Below are 12,851 nucleotides of genomic sequence, written 5' to 3'. Positions count from 1 at the left end.
GGCTGCTCCTGAGAGCAGCCCAGCTGAGCTGCTGGGCACAGCTGCCTGCTACCTACACCTATCCTTCCTTTTTTTCTTTGTAAACTGACTAATTCTGACTTTGCATTTCTTTTCCTTTGCTGGGGAAACAACCACGGGGGCAGTCTGCAGGATGCAGAGCAGAACATTTGGATCCACAGCATTAATGTCCTGAGAGTGGGCTCCCATTTTGGAGAGATGGGGATTTTAAAGGCAACTCATTCACTGCCTCACAGAGCACTTAAAGAAGGGAAACATGGCCACTTCAGCTGGGGAACCAAGCAGGAACAGAAGCCTTTCTAACTCTCTAATCCTAACCCTGGATGCTTGCAAACCAATTTCCCACCACATCTTTTGTCCCCTTCTTTCACTTCTCTGCTCTGGATTTAGGCCAGTAGTCAGCACTATCAAGACACAACCTTGGACACAAGGCAGAGCCTCAGAATCACAGAATTAACCAGGTTGAAAGAGCTCTCCATGATCATCAAGTCCAACCTACCACCCAATGCCTTCTAATTAACTAAACCATGGCACTAAGTGCCTCATCCAGCCTCCTCATGAACACCTCCAGGCATGGTGACTCCACCACCTCCCCAGGCAGCCCATTCCAATGCCAATCACTCCTTCTGTGAAGAATTTCTTCCTACCATCCAGCCTAAACCTGCCCTGGTGCAGTTTGAGACTCTTGTTCTGTCACTGGCAGAAGAGACCAACCCCTGCCTAGCCACAGCCTCCTTTCAGGTAGTTGTAGGGAGCAATAAGGTCTCCCCTGAGCCTTTTCTTCTCCAGGATGAACAACTTCAGCTCCCCCAGCCAGTGCTCCAGGCCCTTCACCAGTCTTGTTGCCCTTCTCCCTGAAACCAGTATGACAGTGGAAAAAAGGAAGGGCACAGGACCTGGGGGGTTGGGGAGGCTACTTTAGGAGCATGCCAGCTTGGGAGCCTGGTTTCTAAACCCATGGGAGAACAGGGCAAATGACACCAAATGGAAACCACACTCTGCTTTACAGTTCTGCTCATGCAGTGCAGGCCCAGAGCTGCGTGGTGCTTACCTGGAGTGGTAGGACTGATGCCAAGGGGTGCCAAGCGTACCCTGAGATATTTGCATCATGCTGGGATCGGGTTGGTTCTCCACAAGTTTGGTTGAATGCCAGGAGTGAGGTCGGCCTGGAGCTTCAGCCCGCCTAGGTAAAAGGAGAAGGATTTGGCACATCAGGAACAGCTCAGTCTTCCAAGGGAGAGGGCTGTGAAGTAGTACCAACAGCCACATCTACACCTTCTCATGCTCACTTCTCTTCCACTGCTGTGCCTTTGTGCCTTGAAAGCAAACCAAGCAGTGGCCACACACCCTTCCTGACACTCACTCCACATGCTCCCCCTCATATTTGCAAGGCAGCAGGCATGGGAAGACAAGTGGATCATGCCCAAATGTGGGGCCCTGCTACTCTACCTCCCTGTCAGAAGCCTTATTCCTCTCAAAAGCTCCCCTTCATTTTGAGGTGCTGGCTGGCAAAGCCCTCTGAAGAGTCACGCAAGGAGTGGAAGCTGCACAAGCTGTTCTGATCTCTCCTCAGAGCTGAGGAAAGCACAGGAAGAGCTGTGACAACCGAGTGCCAACAGTGTGGGTCCCCTGCACCCCACCAGGGGCCTCACAGCCAGCAGCTGTCCCTTTGCAGCATGTGAGCTGGGCAGGGCACAGCTGGCCTTTGGCTGCTTCAGTCACCGATGCTAAGTGTGGCGGTTTCCAAGCTGCCTGAGCTGGTCTGGTGATTTCAGTTTTATTTGGGGGTTAGTTTCTCAAACCTACCACACTAAGGAAGACTTCTGTCAGCTCCCAGGAGGAAAAAAAAACCTCCACCAACCTTATTTAAAGCACTTAAGGGAGTAATGGAAAGTTGCAGCAGGGGATTAGAGATCCCTGAACATGTCACACAGACTCTCCTTCACCCTTAAGCCACCCTCTGCTTTTCCTGGGGGATCTCTCCACTTGTCTCCACTGTTTCTGACTCTCTGTGAGAACAAGGAGCAGCACTGGACCATGGGGTCACTGAAGTCTCAGGCATGACACCCTGCAGGAGCACCTTTGGCTCCTTCTACAAAGCCCTGATGTAAGAGGAGGATATGATACATCTTGAAAGTGTCTCACTGAAGTTTTCATAGTACAGCACGTCCTGAATAAGTAAAGAGATTAAAATGCCCTCTGTAGATGTAAAGCAGAACACCAAAAAAGGACTTTCCTGGCACTGGCCAAGACTGTGAGAAGAAACTGTACAGGAAAATGTAGAAGGTAAAAAATGATTGTAAGGGTCAGGTCCCTCACTAGCACAAGTTAGCACTGGTACCAGCTGAGGTTCTCTGACAAAGCACTGTCAGGAAGTGAGAGGTAGAAGCATTCCACTTTCCATATGGATTTCAGAAGCACAGGTCATTCCCTCAGCAGCAGCTAAAAGGAGAAAGGAAAAGGGACATTCTCTTCCTCCTGACATTTGTTGGGATGGGATTGTATTAAGGAAAGCTGAACTGCAGCTTTACAGAGGGTGAGCTTGAGCACTGTGTAGGTGTTTAAAGAGAGCTCTCTTGGTAAGCTCCTTGCCCAGAGAAACAAGGAAGCTCAATCCTGCTGGGTGGGAAGTTGCTCCAAGTGTTTATTAAGAGCAATTCACATTCCTGCTTTTTCCATGGCAGAGATTTAAAGACTCTCTTTGTGTTTTTTGAGTACTGCAAGCCCCCAACATTATTTTTCGGCTTGGGATGATCACTGAATGGTCACAAGCAAAGGATGTTCTCCCTTCCTTCCATCAGTTAGGAGATGGAGAGGAGCTGTGTAGTCAGAAATCTGAGCCACAAGGACTTTCACAGAATCACATAGTGCCAGGTTGGAAGGGACCCCAAGTATCAGCTGCTCTGACCTTTTTAGGTCATAGTCTAGTTGAAATGAGCTGCCCCAACACTCTGGCAAGATGAGGCTTAAAACTGAGCAGTGTAGGGGACTCCACTGCTTCCCCCTGGGAGATGTTGTCTACAACTACCTGAAGGGAGGCTGCAGCCATGTGGGGTTGGGCTCTTCTGCCAGGCAAGCAGCAACAGAAGAAGGGGACACAGTCTCAAGTGGTGCCAGGGGAGGTCTAGGCTGAATGTTAGGAGGAAGTTGTTGGCAGAGAGAGTGATTGGCATTGGAATGGGCTGCCCAGGGAGGTGGTGAAGTCGCCATCCCTGGAGGTATTGAAGCAAAGCCTGGGTGAGGCACTTAGTGCCATGATCTGGTTGATTGGCCAGGGCTGGGTGCTAGGTTGGACTGGATGAGCTTGAAGGTCTCCTCCAACCTGGTTGACTCTATGATTCCAATGTCAGGCTGTGCTCATGGGAAACATTTTCTTCTTGAGTCTGGTGGGAATCTCCCCAGCAGTAACTTGTCCCCATCCCCTCCTGTCTTTTCCAATGGACTTCTTGGAAAAGTGGAGTCTGCATCCTTCTGGTAGCCACCCTTTATGTACTGGAACATGGCAATAAGGTCTCCTCTGGCCCTTCTCTTCTCCAGTCTGGACAAAGCCATCTCTCTCAGCCTTTCCCCATAGGGCAGGTAACCCTCTGGGACGATCTCCTTGCAAGAACACCCCCTGTGGCTGTCGAAGCTGTGAGTGTGAGTCAGCAGCCAGCTCGGCACGGGATTACCTCGCATTGTTTCCACACCTACCTGATCCTGCACACGTGGACTAAGGTAACCCAATCTCAGTGCAGCCCAGGCCCAGAGGGGAAGCACTGCAGGACACATGATCCCCAGCTCAGGTTGCAGACCATGCAGGGGCCGTCCAAGGAGGTGGCATGATGGGAGTACAGAGGGGCTTTGCACAGAGCATAGGGGGCTTGACCCAGTCTCCACTGAATCAGCTCAACAGCCCCTTGAGACAGAGCTCTGAGGCTGTAAAAGACAGAGCTGATGCTGCCAGTGCCTTTGTGTGGGCACTCAGGGGACGCCAGGAAGTTTCCAGCTTCAACCTTTTGAAAACAGCACCTTGCTTCACCTCCCTTCCTTAAGCTTAGTTTATCATTATTATTATTGCCTACTTAGGGAAAAGGACTGGAAGTGGAGTGCAGCCTGACAGCAAGCTCCAGTGTCTAAAGGAGAACAGCTCCTGAACATGATTAACCTTCACAACAGCTCTCGGTTCCGCTTGCTTTGCTGCAGAGCACAACTTTCAGGAAGCAATAAAGACCAATACAAGATTAAACTCTTTTTGGCATGTGGGGCAGAACTGTTTTGGAAAGCCCACAGCATCAGACCCTGATTCATCCCAGACAAGCTGGCTAAGTGATAAAACTTGAAAATGCAGCAGCTAATTCCTGGTTTTAATGAGGATAAATAAATCATTCCATCTTTTAATGGGTATAAATTTGGTGTAGCTCAGCTGCCTTCAACAAAAGCAGGAGCAACAGCTGCTATTTAGTTCCAGGAGGTTGTAAGGTATCAAACTGCAGAATTGTAGCTAACAGCAACAAAACCAAACTGGCCTCATCTCTTTATCCTTTACACTGCTTCCTCAAGGGCTGCACTTGCACCATGCTTGCCAAAGCATCTAGACAACCTTATTAGTGAAAAATTCTCCACTTCAGCTAATGGAGAAAGTGATCCCTCTGTTGTAAATGCCAAGGCTGGAAAAGAGACTCCTGGTTCCTCATGGGCACCTCCAGTGATCAGATAACCTGGGCATCCAGGTCAGGTTGGCATGATGACAAACGCCTCGGAGCGAAGGAGAAGTCAGTGGAGCTTGAGGCAGTGCCGGCAGCTGCGATGCTGCTCAGGTACCAAACCCTGCCAAATTGCCTCTGCAAACTGGAAATCCCAAGGGAAATGAATAGCCTTTTATCTTGGCCGGTTGCTGTTATCTGGGTGCTCCTTGCTGCTGTACTGCTCCAGGCATTTCCTGACAGAAACGTGACCAGCACATTCAGCGTCTGCTCCAGCAGGAGGCTGGCAAAGACTGGCTGCAGTTTGGGCTGCATGGCCCCTGCTGGTGTTGCTGAGGCCTTCACCACCAACAGCTCTGTGGATGTCTTTGATTAGGAAGAGCTAAGTGTGCTCCTCTCTGTGATCTCTGTGGATTACCAGGCTTTGTATGCAAACCAGTGACAGAACATTATAAAGACACCTTGGCACCACCCCTGCAAACCAATCAGCACCTAAAGAGCAGTTGTGTGGCCCGGGTGGCTCTGTAGGAGGTTGCTGGAGCTGGAAGAGATTGCCATGGTGGGGAGGTGGGAAGGGACAGAGGTCCTGTAGTGAGGACCCTCCTTCAAGAAAACACTGGATGAGGCACTTAGTGCCATGGTGTAGATGGCTGGATAGGGCTGGGTGATGGGTTGGATTGGATGATCTTGGAGGTCTCTTCCAACCTGCTTGATTCTATGATTCTGTAAAAGAGAAAAAAAAATTTGGATGCAAGCACCAAGTCTGTGCCTCTAGGATCCTGTCCCAAGCACTGAGACACAAGAGTGAAATCCAGGAAGGCAGCTGTCCCTACCTTACCACATCAGCCTTTTAACACTTCAAAGCTGGTGACATTTCTGAGATGACACAAAGGTGGGAGAGATGTTGAGGTGCTGGAACATGTCCAGAGAAAGGCAACAAGGCTGGTGAAGGGCCTGGAACACAAACCCTATGAGGAGAGGCTGAGGGAGCTGGGGGTGTGCAGCCTGCAGAAGAGGAGGCCCAGGGGTGACCTCATTGCTGTCTACAACTACCTGAAGGGAGGTTGTAGCCAGGTGGGGCTGGGCTCTTCTCCCAGGCAGCCACCAATAGAACAAGGGGATACAGTCTCAAGTTGTGCCAGGGGAGGTCTAGGCTGGATGTTAGGAGGAAGTTCTTCACAGAGAGAGTGACTGGCATTGGAATGGGCTGCCCAGGGAGGTGGTGGAGTCACCATCCCTGGGGGTGTTCAACAAAAGACTGGATGAGGCACTTGGTGCCATGGTCTATTTGACCTGACAGGGCTGGGTGCTAGGTTGGACTGGATGAGCTTGGAGGTCTCTTCCAACCTGGTTGATTCTATGATTCTGTGATCCTGAGACATACTCTGCTGCATGATGCAGGAGAGATCCTGCTCACAGTGATTCAGGTGTCCCCCTCCCAGGGTGACTGCACGCCTGCAAGGACATAAAGCACCAACAACCACCTGGAGTTTCAGTGCTGTGGGGCTGTCTCCAAGATGGTCACATCTAAAAGGAGTGCACACATAGCAAAAATACATTCTACAGAGATCCTGAGGTGCTGCAGCAGTCTCTACACCCAGCTATTAAGCAGGAGATGAAGGGAAAACTAAAGCAGTCAGAAGCCTATTAGGATTTTGACAGAGCGAGGCCATGAGCTACTCAAAGCAACGTCGCTCTTAATTAAGGGTCAGGCATGGCTCTAAAAATAAGTGCAACAGACGAGGCTAATTAGAAAGAAGTGGGACCATGATGGTGTCAGCCTGATGTGGCTGGCACTGGATCTGTCTTTTTAGGCTCACTGAGCTCCTCCTGCTGAGTTTTCGGCCAAGGGAGAGCTGGAGTGAGCTCTGTTCCTTCATGACTTTGCTTTAGAAGCAGGAGGAGTCATTAGAAAGACCTGAAGTACATGATATCTCATGATATTGGATCTTGGCAGCAGTGCCTCCAAAAGGGCATTTATTCATTTTCCAGGAAACAAAGACTTCAAGAAGTGAAGTGACTTACACCAAACCACCCAACAGGCCCACCACAGAGCCCAGTGCTGGGAAGCAGGCTCCACACTGCAGCTTCTCTTTCCCTCTGCCCAAGCACATGTCTGACAGGCAATATTCTGGTGGAGGACTTTGTCCTCCACAGGGTAAGGCTCCCACTGAGCCACTCACACTGCCCAGATAACAGGCTGAACAGGAGCACTAGGGTTGGTTAGCAGTGTGAGGTACACAAGCTTCATTCTTCTTGATGACTGGATTCAAGAACTCTGTCTTGCTGGAATCTTCTTTAACAAACAAAGCATCACCAAGCAACACACTAAGTGTGATCTAAATGACAAAATAAAGACCATTTCAGATCTCTGTTTTGAGAAAGATCTTGCTACCAGGGCAGTCCATCTGTGCTGACCACACAGGAATGCAGCTTGGATGTGTGGAAGTCCAATCAGCCTCCTGCCTGGTATGGAGAGCTTGTGCAGACTGCAGTGAGGAGAAGCTGAGCACTGGGTTGAAGACCTCCTGCCAGAATGAGGAGTTGGTGAGCACTGAGTTGAAGACCCTCTGCCAGGAGGAAGAGCTGGTGAGCACTGGGTTAAAGACCCTCTGTTAAAATGAGCAGATGGTGAGCACTGGGTTAAAGACCCTCTGTTAAAATGAGGAGATGGTGAGCACTGGGTTAAAGACCCTCTGTTAAAATGAGGAGATGGTGAGCACTGAGTTAAAGACCCTCTGCCAGAAGGAGGAGTTGGTGAGCACTGAGTTGAAGACCCTCTGCCAGGAGGAAGAGCTGGTGAGCACTGGGTTAAAGACCCTCTGTTAAAATGAGGAGATGGTGAGCACTGGGTTAAAGACCCTCTGTTAAAATGAGGAGATGGTGAGCACTGGGTTAAAGACCCTCTGTTAAAATGAGGAGATGGTGAGCACTGAGTTAAAGACCCTCTGCCAGAAGGAGGAGTTGGTGAGCACTGAGTTGAAGACCCTCTGCCAGGAGGAAGAGCTGGTGAGCACTGGGTTAAAGACCCTCTGTTAAAATGAGGAGATGGTGAGCACTGGGTTAAAGACCCTCTGTTAAAATGAGGAGATGGTGAGCACTGGGTTAAAGACCCTCTGTTAAAATGAGGAGATGGTGAGCACTGGGTTAAAGACCCTCTGTTAAAATGAGGAGATGGTGAGCACTGGGTTAAAGACCCTCTGTTAAAATGAGGAGATGGTGAGCACTGGGTTAAAGACCCTCTGCCAGAAGGAGGAGTTGGTGAGCACTGGGTTAAAGACCCTCTGCCAGAAGGAGGAGTTGGTGAGCACCGGCTTAAAGACCCTCTGCAACTTTCCTCTTCCTGAAACAGCTTTATTCTCTTTCCTTGGCTGGAAAAAGAGAAGGAAAGAACAGGCATGGAAAGAGAGAGCTGACTGACTTACAGTCTTGGAGAAGGACTCTGTTATCTCCTGTCTTCACAGGACATCATTTCTTCTGGCTTCACACCTTTACATTATTCTTCTGCCTGTGTTCACACCATTTCTCACAGCATGGGCAGAAAACCTCAGCAGCCAGCCCCTGGCTTTGCAGAAGTCACAGAGCTGCTTTGATTTACCCACACTGATGAATTGTCCCAAGAGGTTTAATTCAAATCATTTTTCCTCATTCTCCTCCAGTCAGTAAATTAGTTTAAAAGACAGAAAAACAAGCATTGCTTAGATTCTTTTGCACCCTGCTATCAAACACACAGCAACTTGCAACAGGAGAAACTTGGGAACAATGGATGGAATGTGTTTTGCTGGCCTGCTCTGGAGGAACTGGGTGCTGGCAGCCACCTCTGAGCCCGATTAGCCAAACGCAGCGCGGACAATGAGTCACGGCAGGTAACCAAGGGGATTTTCAGGGCAAGCCTTTCAGACAGTGCCTGGCTGCTCCTCGGAGCTGCAGGGCTACAAATCAACTCAACAGCAAAGTGGCAGTGTGGAAATGATAAATAGGAGGGCAGAAGAAGAAGAAGATGCTTCAGGTGGGTGTACTGAGTGGATGTAGATCCCTACAAGTATCTGTGTGTGTGAGGATCTGGTCACAAACACACTGACTGGAGAGGTACTGCAAGGAGAAAAAGAAAAGCAAACGAGGAGTTTAAAGTTCAGCTGAACTCATGATTTACTCCTAGCTGGGAGTTCCATGAGGATGGAGACTCCCTTTTCACAAGGAGTCCCATGGAAAAGACAAGGGATGATGGGGACAAGTTAGTGCTGGAGAGATTCCCATTGGACTTCAGAAGAAAATGTTTTCCCATGAGAACAGTCAGACACTGGAACCATCTGCCAGGGAAGCAGTGGAGTTCCCTACATTGAACAGTTTTGAGCTGGACAGGCTGCTGGGCCATCTCATTTCAACTAGACTGTGACCTAAAAAAGTTGGACCAGATGATCCTTGGGGTCCCTTCCAACCAGGCATTCTGTGGTTCTGGGAATTCACCTTGCCACTGTTCCTGCAGGTGGGATAGGTGGCTGTCCTTGAATATATCACTGGGGCTTACACCAGTGGGGTGAAAGGAGAGCAAACCTGCAGTGATCTAACACAACTCAAGCCACAGAAGAGCTGACAAACCTGTCCTCTCCCCCAGGGGAACTTCTACTCACTCAAGTGATGAATTCTGACGAGACATCCCCCTGTGTCTGATGGCTGCACCTAACCCTTCCTTCTCAACTCAGAGAGCGAACTGCAGGCTAGGGCCCTGCACTCTTTTCCATAGAGGCTCAGCTGTAGCACCTGAGAAGCCTTCCTGGAGCTCTGGATTTCCCCTCTGACTAAGGATATCCACTCAACACCATCACCCCCAGCTCCAGAACTGCTGATAGCCCATTGCCTTCATCACCTCAGGTGAGGCTCTGGGAAGAGAACAGGCAGGGGAGCTGCACCCTGAGCTGTGGCCACAGCAAAAGTTGGTGAGTCTCAAATACCCTCCCACACTCAAATTGTTATACATTAAAGCAGCTTCCTGTTTGTAACCAAGGTTTCAGCCCAAGTTAGACTGGGATATGCAGACACAGCCTCTCATACTACTGGAAAGTAAAGCCAGACATTGGCTCTGCATCCACAGACAAATGGATCCAAGTGAGACACTCAGCTCTGGAGCTTCTGTGAATATCTGCCCCTGGATCAACAGGCAAGAGGGATTTACAGAGGGTATAGCTGAATGACTCGGAGCTACAAGGAGGAGGTGGATGTATGTGAGCTCCTTTCCCTCATTCACTGTGGGTCCCAGACCTCATGAAGTGCAGGATCCCACACCCCATTCAGAGAGAATCTCTGCCTGATAAAACTAACTTGAGGAGTTACCACAGCCTCTAAAATCTGCTCCATCCAAGAGAGAGAATTTATGGTGCAAATGCTCACCTGGAGGAGAGCAATACAATGTAGTGAGATTCCACATATGGATGCTGGTGGAAAAGCTAAGCCCTTTCTCCTTCTTACACAGGCATCCAGGCTGGGCAGGATCATTACTGGGACCTGTTTGCAGTGGCTAAAAGCTGGAGCAACTCCACCAAGGTCAGTGAGTTTGCTCCAGAAGTGTTTCTTTGCTGATAAGATCAGAAGGTGACTTCACATGCCACATTCCCTTCCCATCTGCTCACCAACAGGCTGTAGGAAACCAGTGCAGCTTCAAACAAGTCAAGGCCTGGCCAGACCTCAATGCTGCCAATAAAAGTCACTGCTTTGACTTCATAGTGCAAATCTCAGAAGACCGAGACACAAAAATATCTGAGGTCATCCAGATTGCAATCTGACTGCCATAGGAGGCTCTTTTGATGCCAGCAAAAACTTGGCCTGAGTAAATGCAGCAAAATTTGGTCCTAAACTGCATGGAAGCAGCAGAGGAAGGAAATGAGGCTCTGCCACAACACTGCCTGGTCCAGAACAGTTCAGGAAAGTGACTTCTGAAGACATCTGATCATTCAAAAATGCAGAGAGGCACTCAGCAGGGCTGGCATGAATGCCAAGACTGCACTGAAGCCCACAGGCTTAGCAGAAGGTAGGTGATTTTGGAAAGCCAGGCACCACAGCAGGCCTACATCACTTCTGTGAACCTATTTTGGTCCAGCATCTCTGATGACCTTTGCCACCACTGCTGAGAGGTTTTGAGAAGAAAGGACACTTCTTGCAGGTCTTCTTCTCAGAGACTCATCCTCAGGAATACTGGAGGTCAAAGCAGCAGCTGTTTTACACTCAGCCACATGCAGATGTTAACTGACATCCTGCGACTGAATTATTTCCCTGGCTCTGTGCTGAGGGGAAGGAAACCTTGAGGATAAAAAACATTCTGTGCCTCTTCCATCACCAAGCACACAGGGGACAAGCACACTGCTCCATGTTGGCATTCCCACATGAGGGAAGTGGAGTCTGCCAGCCAGGCTCCACGAAGAGCAGCCACAAAGCCCACCCAGCAGAAAGTGACACAGATGGGTATGTTCTCACCTGGTCTTCAGCCGTAGCTTAACTCCTCCTGCCCACGTGTTTTTGGCAGGCTGGAAGTCAGTGGTCACGCAGTCCAGGCTGGGGGGCAGGTCAGTGCATCCCTTTGCTGCATGTGTGTCCCTGTCAGAAGAAAGCAAGGCCATGAAACCACCAATACACAACAAGCCCACTTGGCTCTGGGACTCTTCTGTCCCACACTTAGGAAGGACTTCAGGAAAGCAGATGGTACATAGAGCTGGGGGCAAGGCAGGAGCATCAGCCTCCTTTTTAAAACGTGCAAAGAACATGCCCCAGAAAGCCACCTGTGTCCCTTTGCTTCTTGGCAGGCTGGAGGAGTGAGACTTTGCCCTCCTTCCTACCCAGGCAGTGCTAACCCCTGCAACTGTTTTGCACACCACCACGCTGCTGCTGCTTGGCACACAGCAGTGAGACCAGCTGCAGCATCCACAGCACAAACCTCATCATCCTGCATTCTGGGGCTCTAAATCCCTAAGTGTGGAGTTCTGGGTGCTGAAAGATGGTTACAACTGGTGATGAGGGGTTCCACTGTGGGATATCCACGCAGAACATCCCCAGTCCTGCACTGATCTTGGAGCACATCAGGAATACTTGAGCTGAAAGACAACCCAATGGAGTTCCAAAGCGGCACAAATCATCTGCACGTTTGTATCAGGTTGGTTGTGCTGCCACTTCCTCACACAGACTTTCTGGGTTCACTTCACTAATCCACTGGTTTTAGTAGTGGTGGTAAGCCATAAAACTTCTTTTATGGGTTTCTATTAATTTCTTTCTACTAACTTCTTCCTATTAACTCAGCTGCCTGTATTTGCTGTGCGGTTAGCAAACCCTTTGTTGAGGTTGAGTTATATTCCCTTCCCACACATAACCACCTCGGGAGAGCTCAGGGAACGCTCTGAACGCACAAGAGCAAAGCTAAGGGAAAGCTCAACGCAGAGAGAGCAAGAAAGAGAAGCCTACCCTGCCCTACCCCCCCCTCCACCGCCGTCTCCTCGAAGTTAGCGAACAAGTATTTACCCCTCTTCAGCACACGCAGGCAGCGCTCACCCAGGCACCGCAGAACCATCGCTCCTTCCTTCCCCCAGGCGCCGCAGAGCCTGAAGCCATCCAGCATTCCCACTCCTTCCCCTTTTCAGCAGGGAAAGCTGGAGGAGATGGGAATTTGCTGCTCGCCGAAGGGGTCCGGCAGGCCCCCCGCCCCGGCAGGCCGCGGCTCGCCGTGCGCTTAGCGGGCGGCAGGGGTTGCGCGCCGGCCGGCAGCATCTGCGGCTCGGGATGGCTGAGATGGCTTGGATGCCATTCCGCTGAGCCTGCCTGGCTTTGTGTCCGGCTGGGTCCTCCCCCAGCTCCCTCCCAAGCCCCCACGTGCCAGGCAGGAATGTTAAGCCCCACATTGCAGATGAGATAGACCCGGGAAGCCAGCAGCACTTTCACCTAGATTAGGGCAAAGCCACTGCTCCGGAACGGCCTTTTTTGTGCTCACACTGCTTATCTTCGGCCAAGTTTTACCCCAAATCCTGCCTTAGCTGCCTTCTCCTTCCGTGTGCTTTGCTTTGTCTCTGCCAGCCCTCTCCTCTGAGCTGATGTCAAGCCTCCCATCAAACCAGACAGATCCCCCGGCTGCGGCTACACACAGCGGCAGCGCTCCCTCCTTTACTGCAG

General features: G+C 50.4%; 1 protein-coding gene across 1 annotated transcript in view; it reads right to left on the bottom strand.

The window, feature by feature from the left end:
• SHROOM3 (shroom family member 3) overlaps positions 1–12,259 on the bottom strand; it is a 35,809-nt gene extending 23,550 nt beyond the window's left edge. Inside the window, exons 1-3 of the mRNA XM_064150445.1 lie at positions 12,237–12,259; positions 11,172–11,291; positions 1,070–1,201 (exon numbers count right to left, since the gene is read on the bottom strand). Coding sequence (XP_064006515.1) covers positions 1,070–1,128 — 59 coding nt within the window. The 5' untranslated portion in view covers positions 1,129–1,201; positions 11,172–11,291; positions 12,237–12,259. The remainder of the gene's footprint in view (positions 1–1,069; positions 1,202–11,171; positions 11,292–12,236) is intronic.
• Between the last annotated feature and the right edge of the window lie 592 nt (positions 12,260–12,851).

This window comes from Pogoniulus pusillus, chromosome 10 (genome assembly GCF_015220805.1).
Source record: "Pogoniulus pusillus isolate bPogPus1 chromosome 10, bPogPus1.pri, whole genome shotgun sequence".
Taxonomy (NCBI): Eukaryota; Metazoa; Chordata; class Aves; order Piciformes; family Lybiidae; genus Pogoniulus; species Pogoniulus pusillus.
The sequence above is the reverse complement of the archived record's forward strand: the minus strand, read 5'-3'. Positions and strand labels throughout refer to the sequence as shown.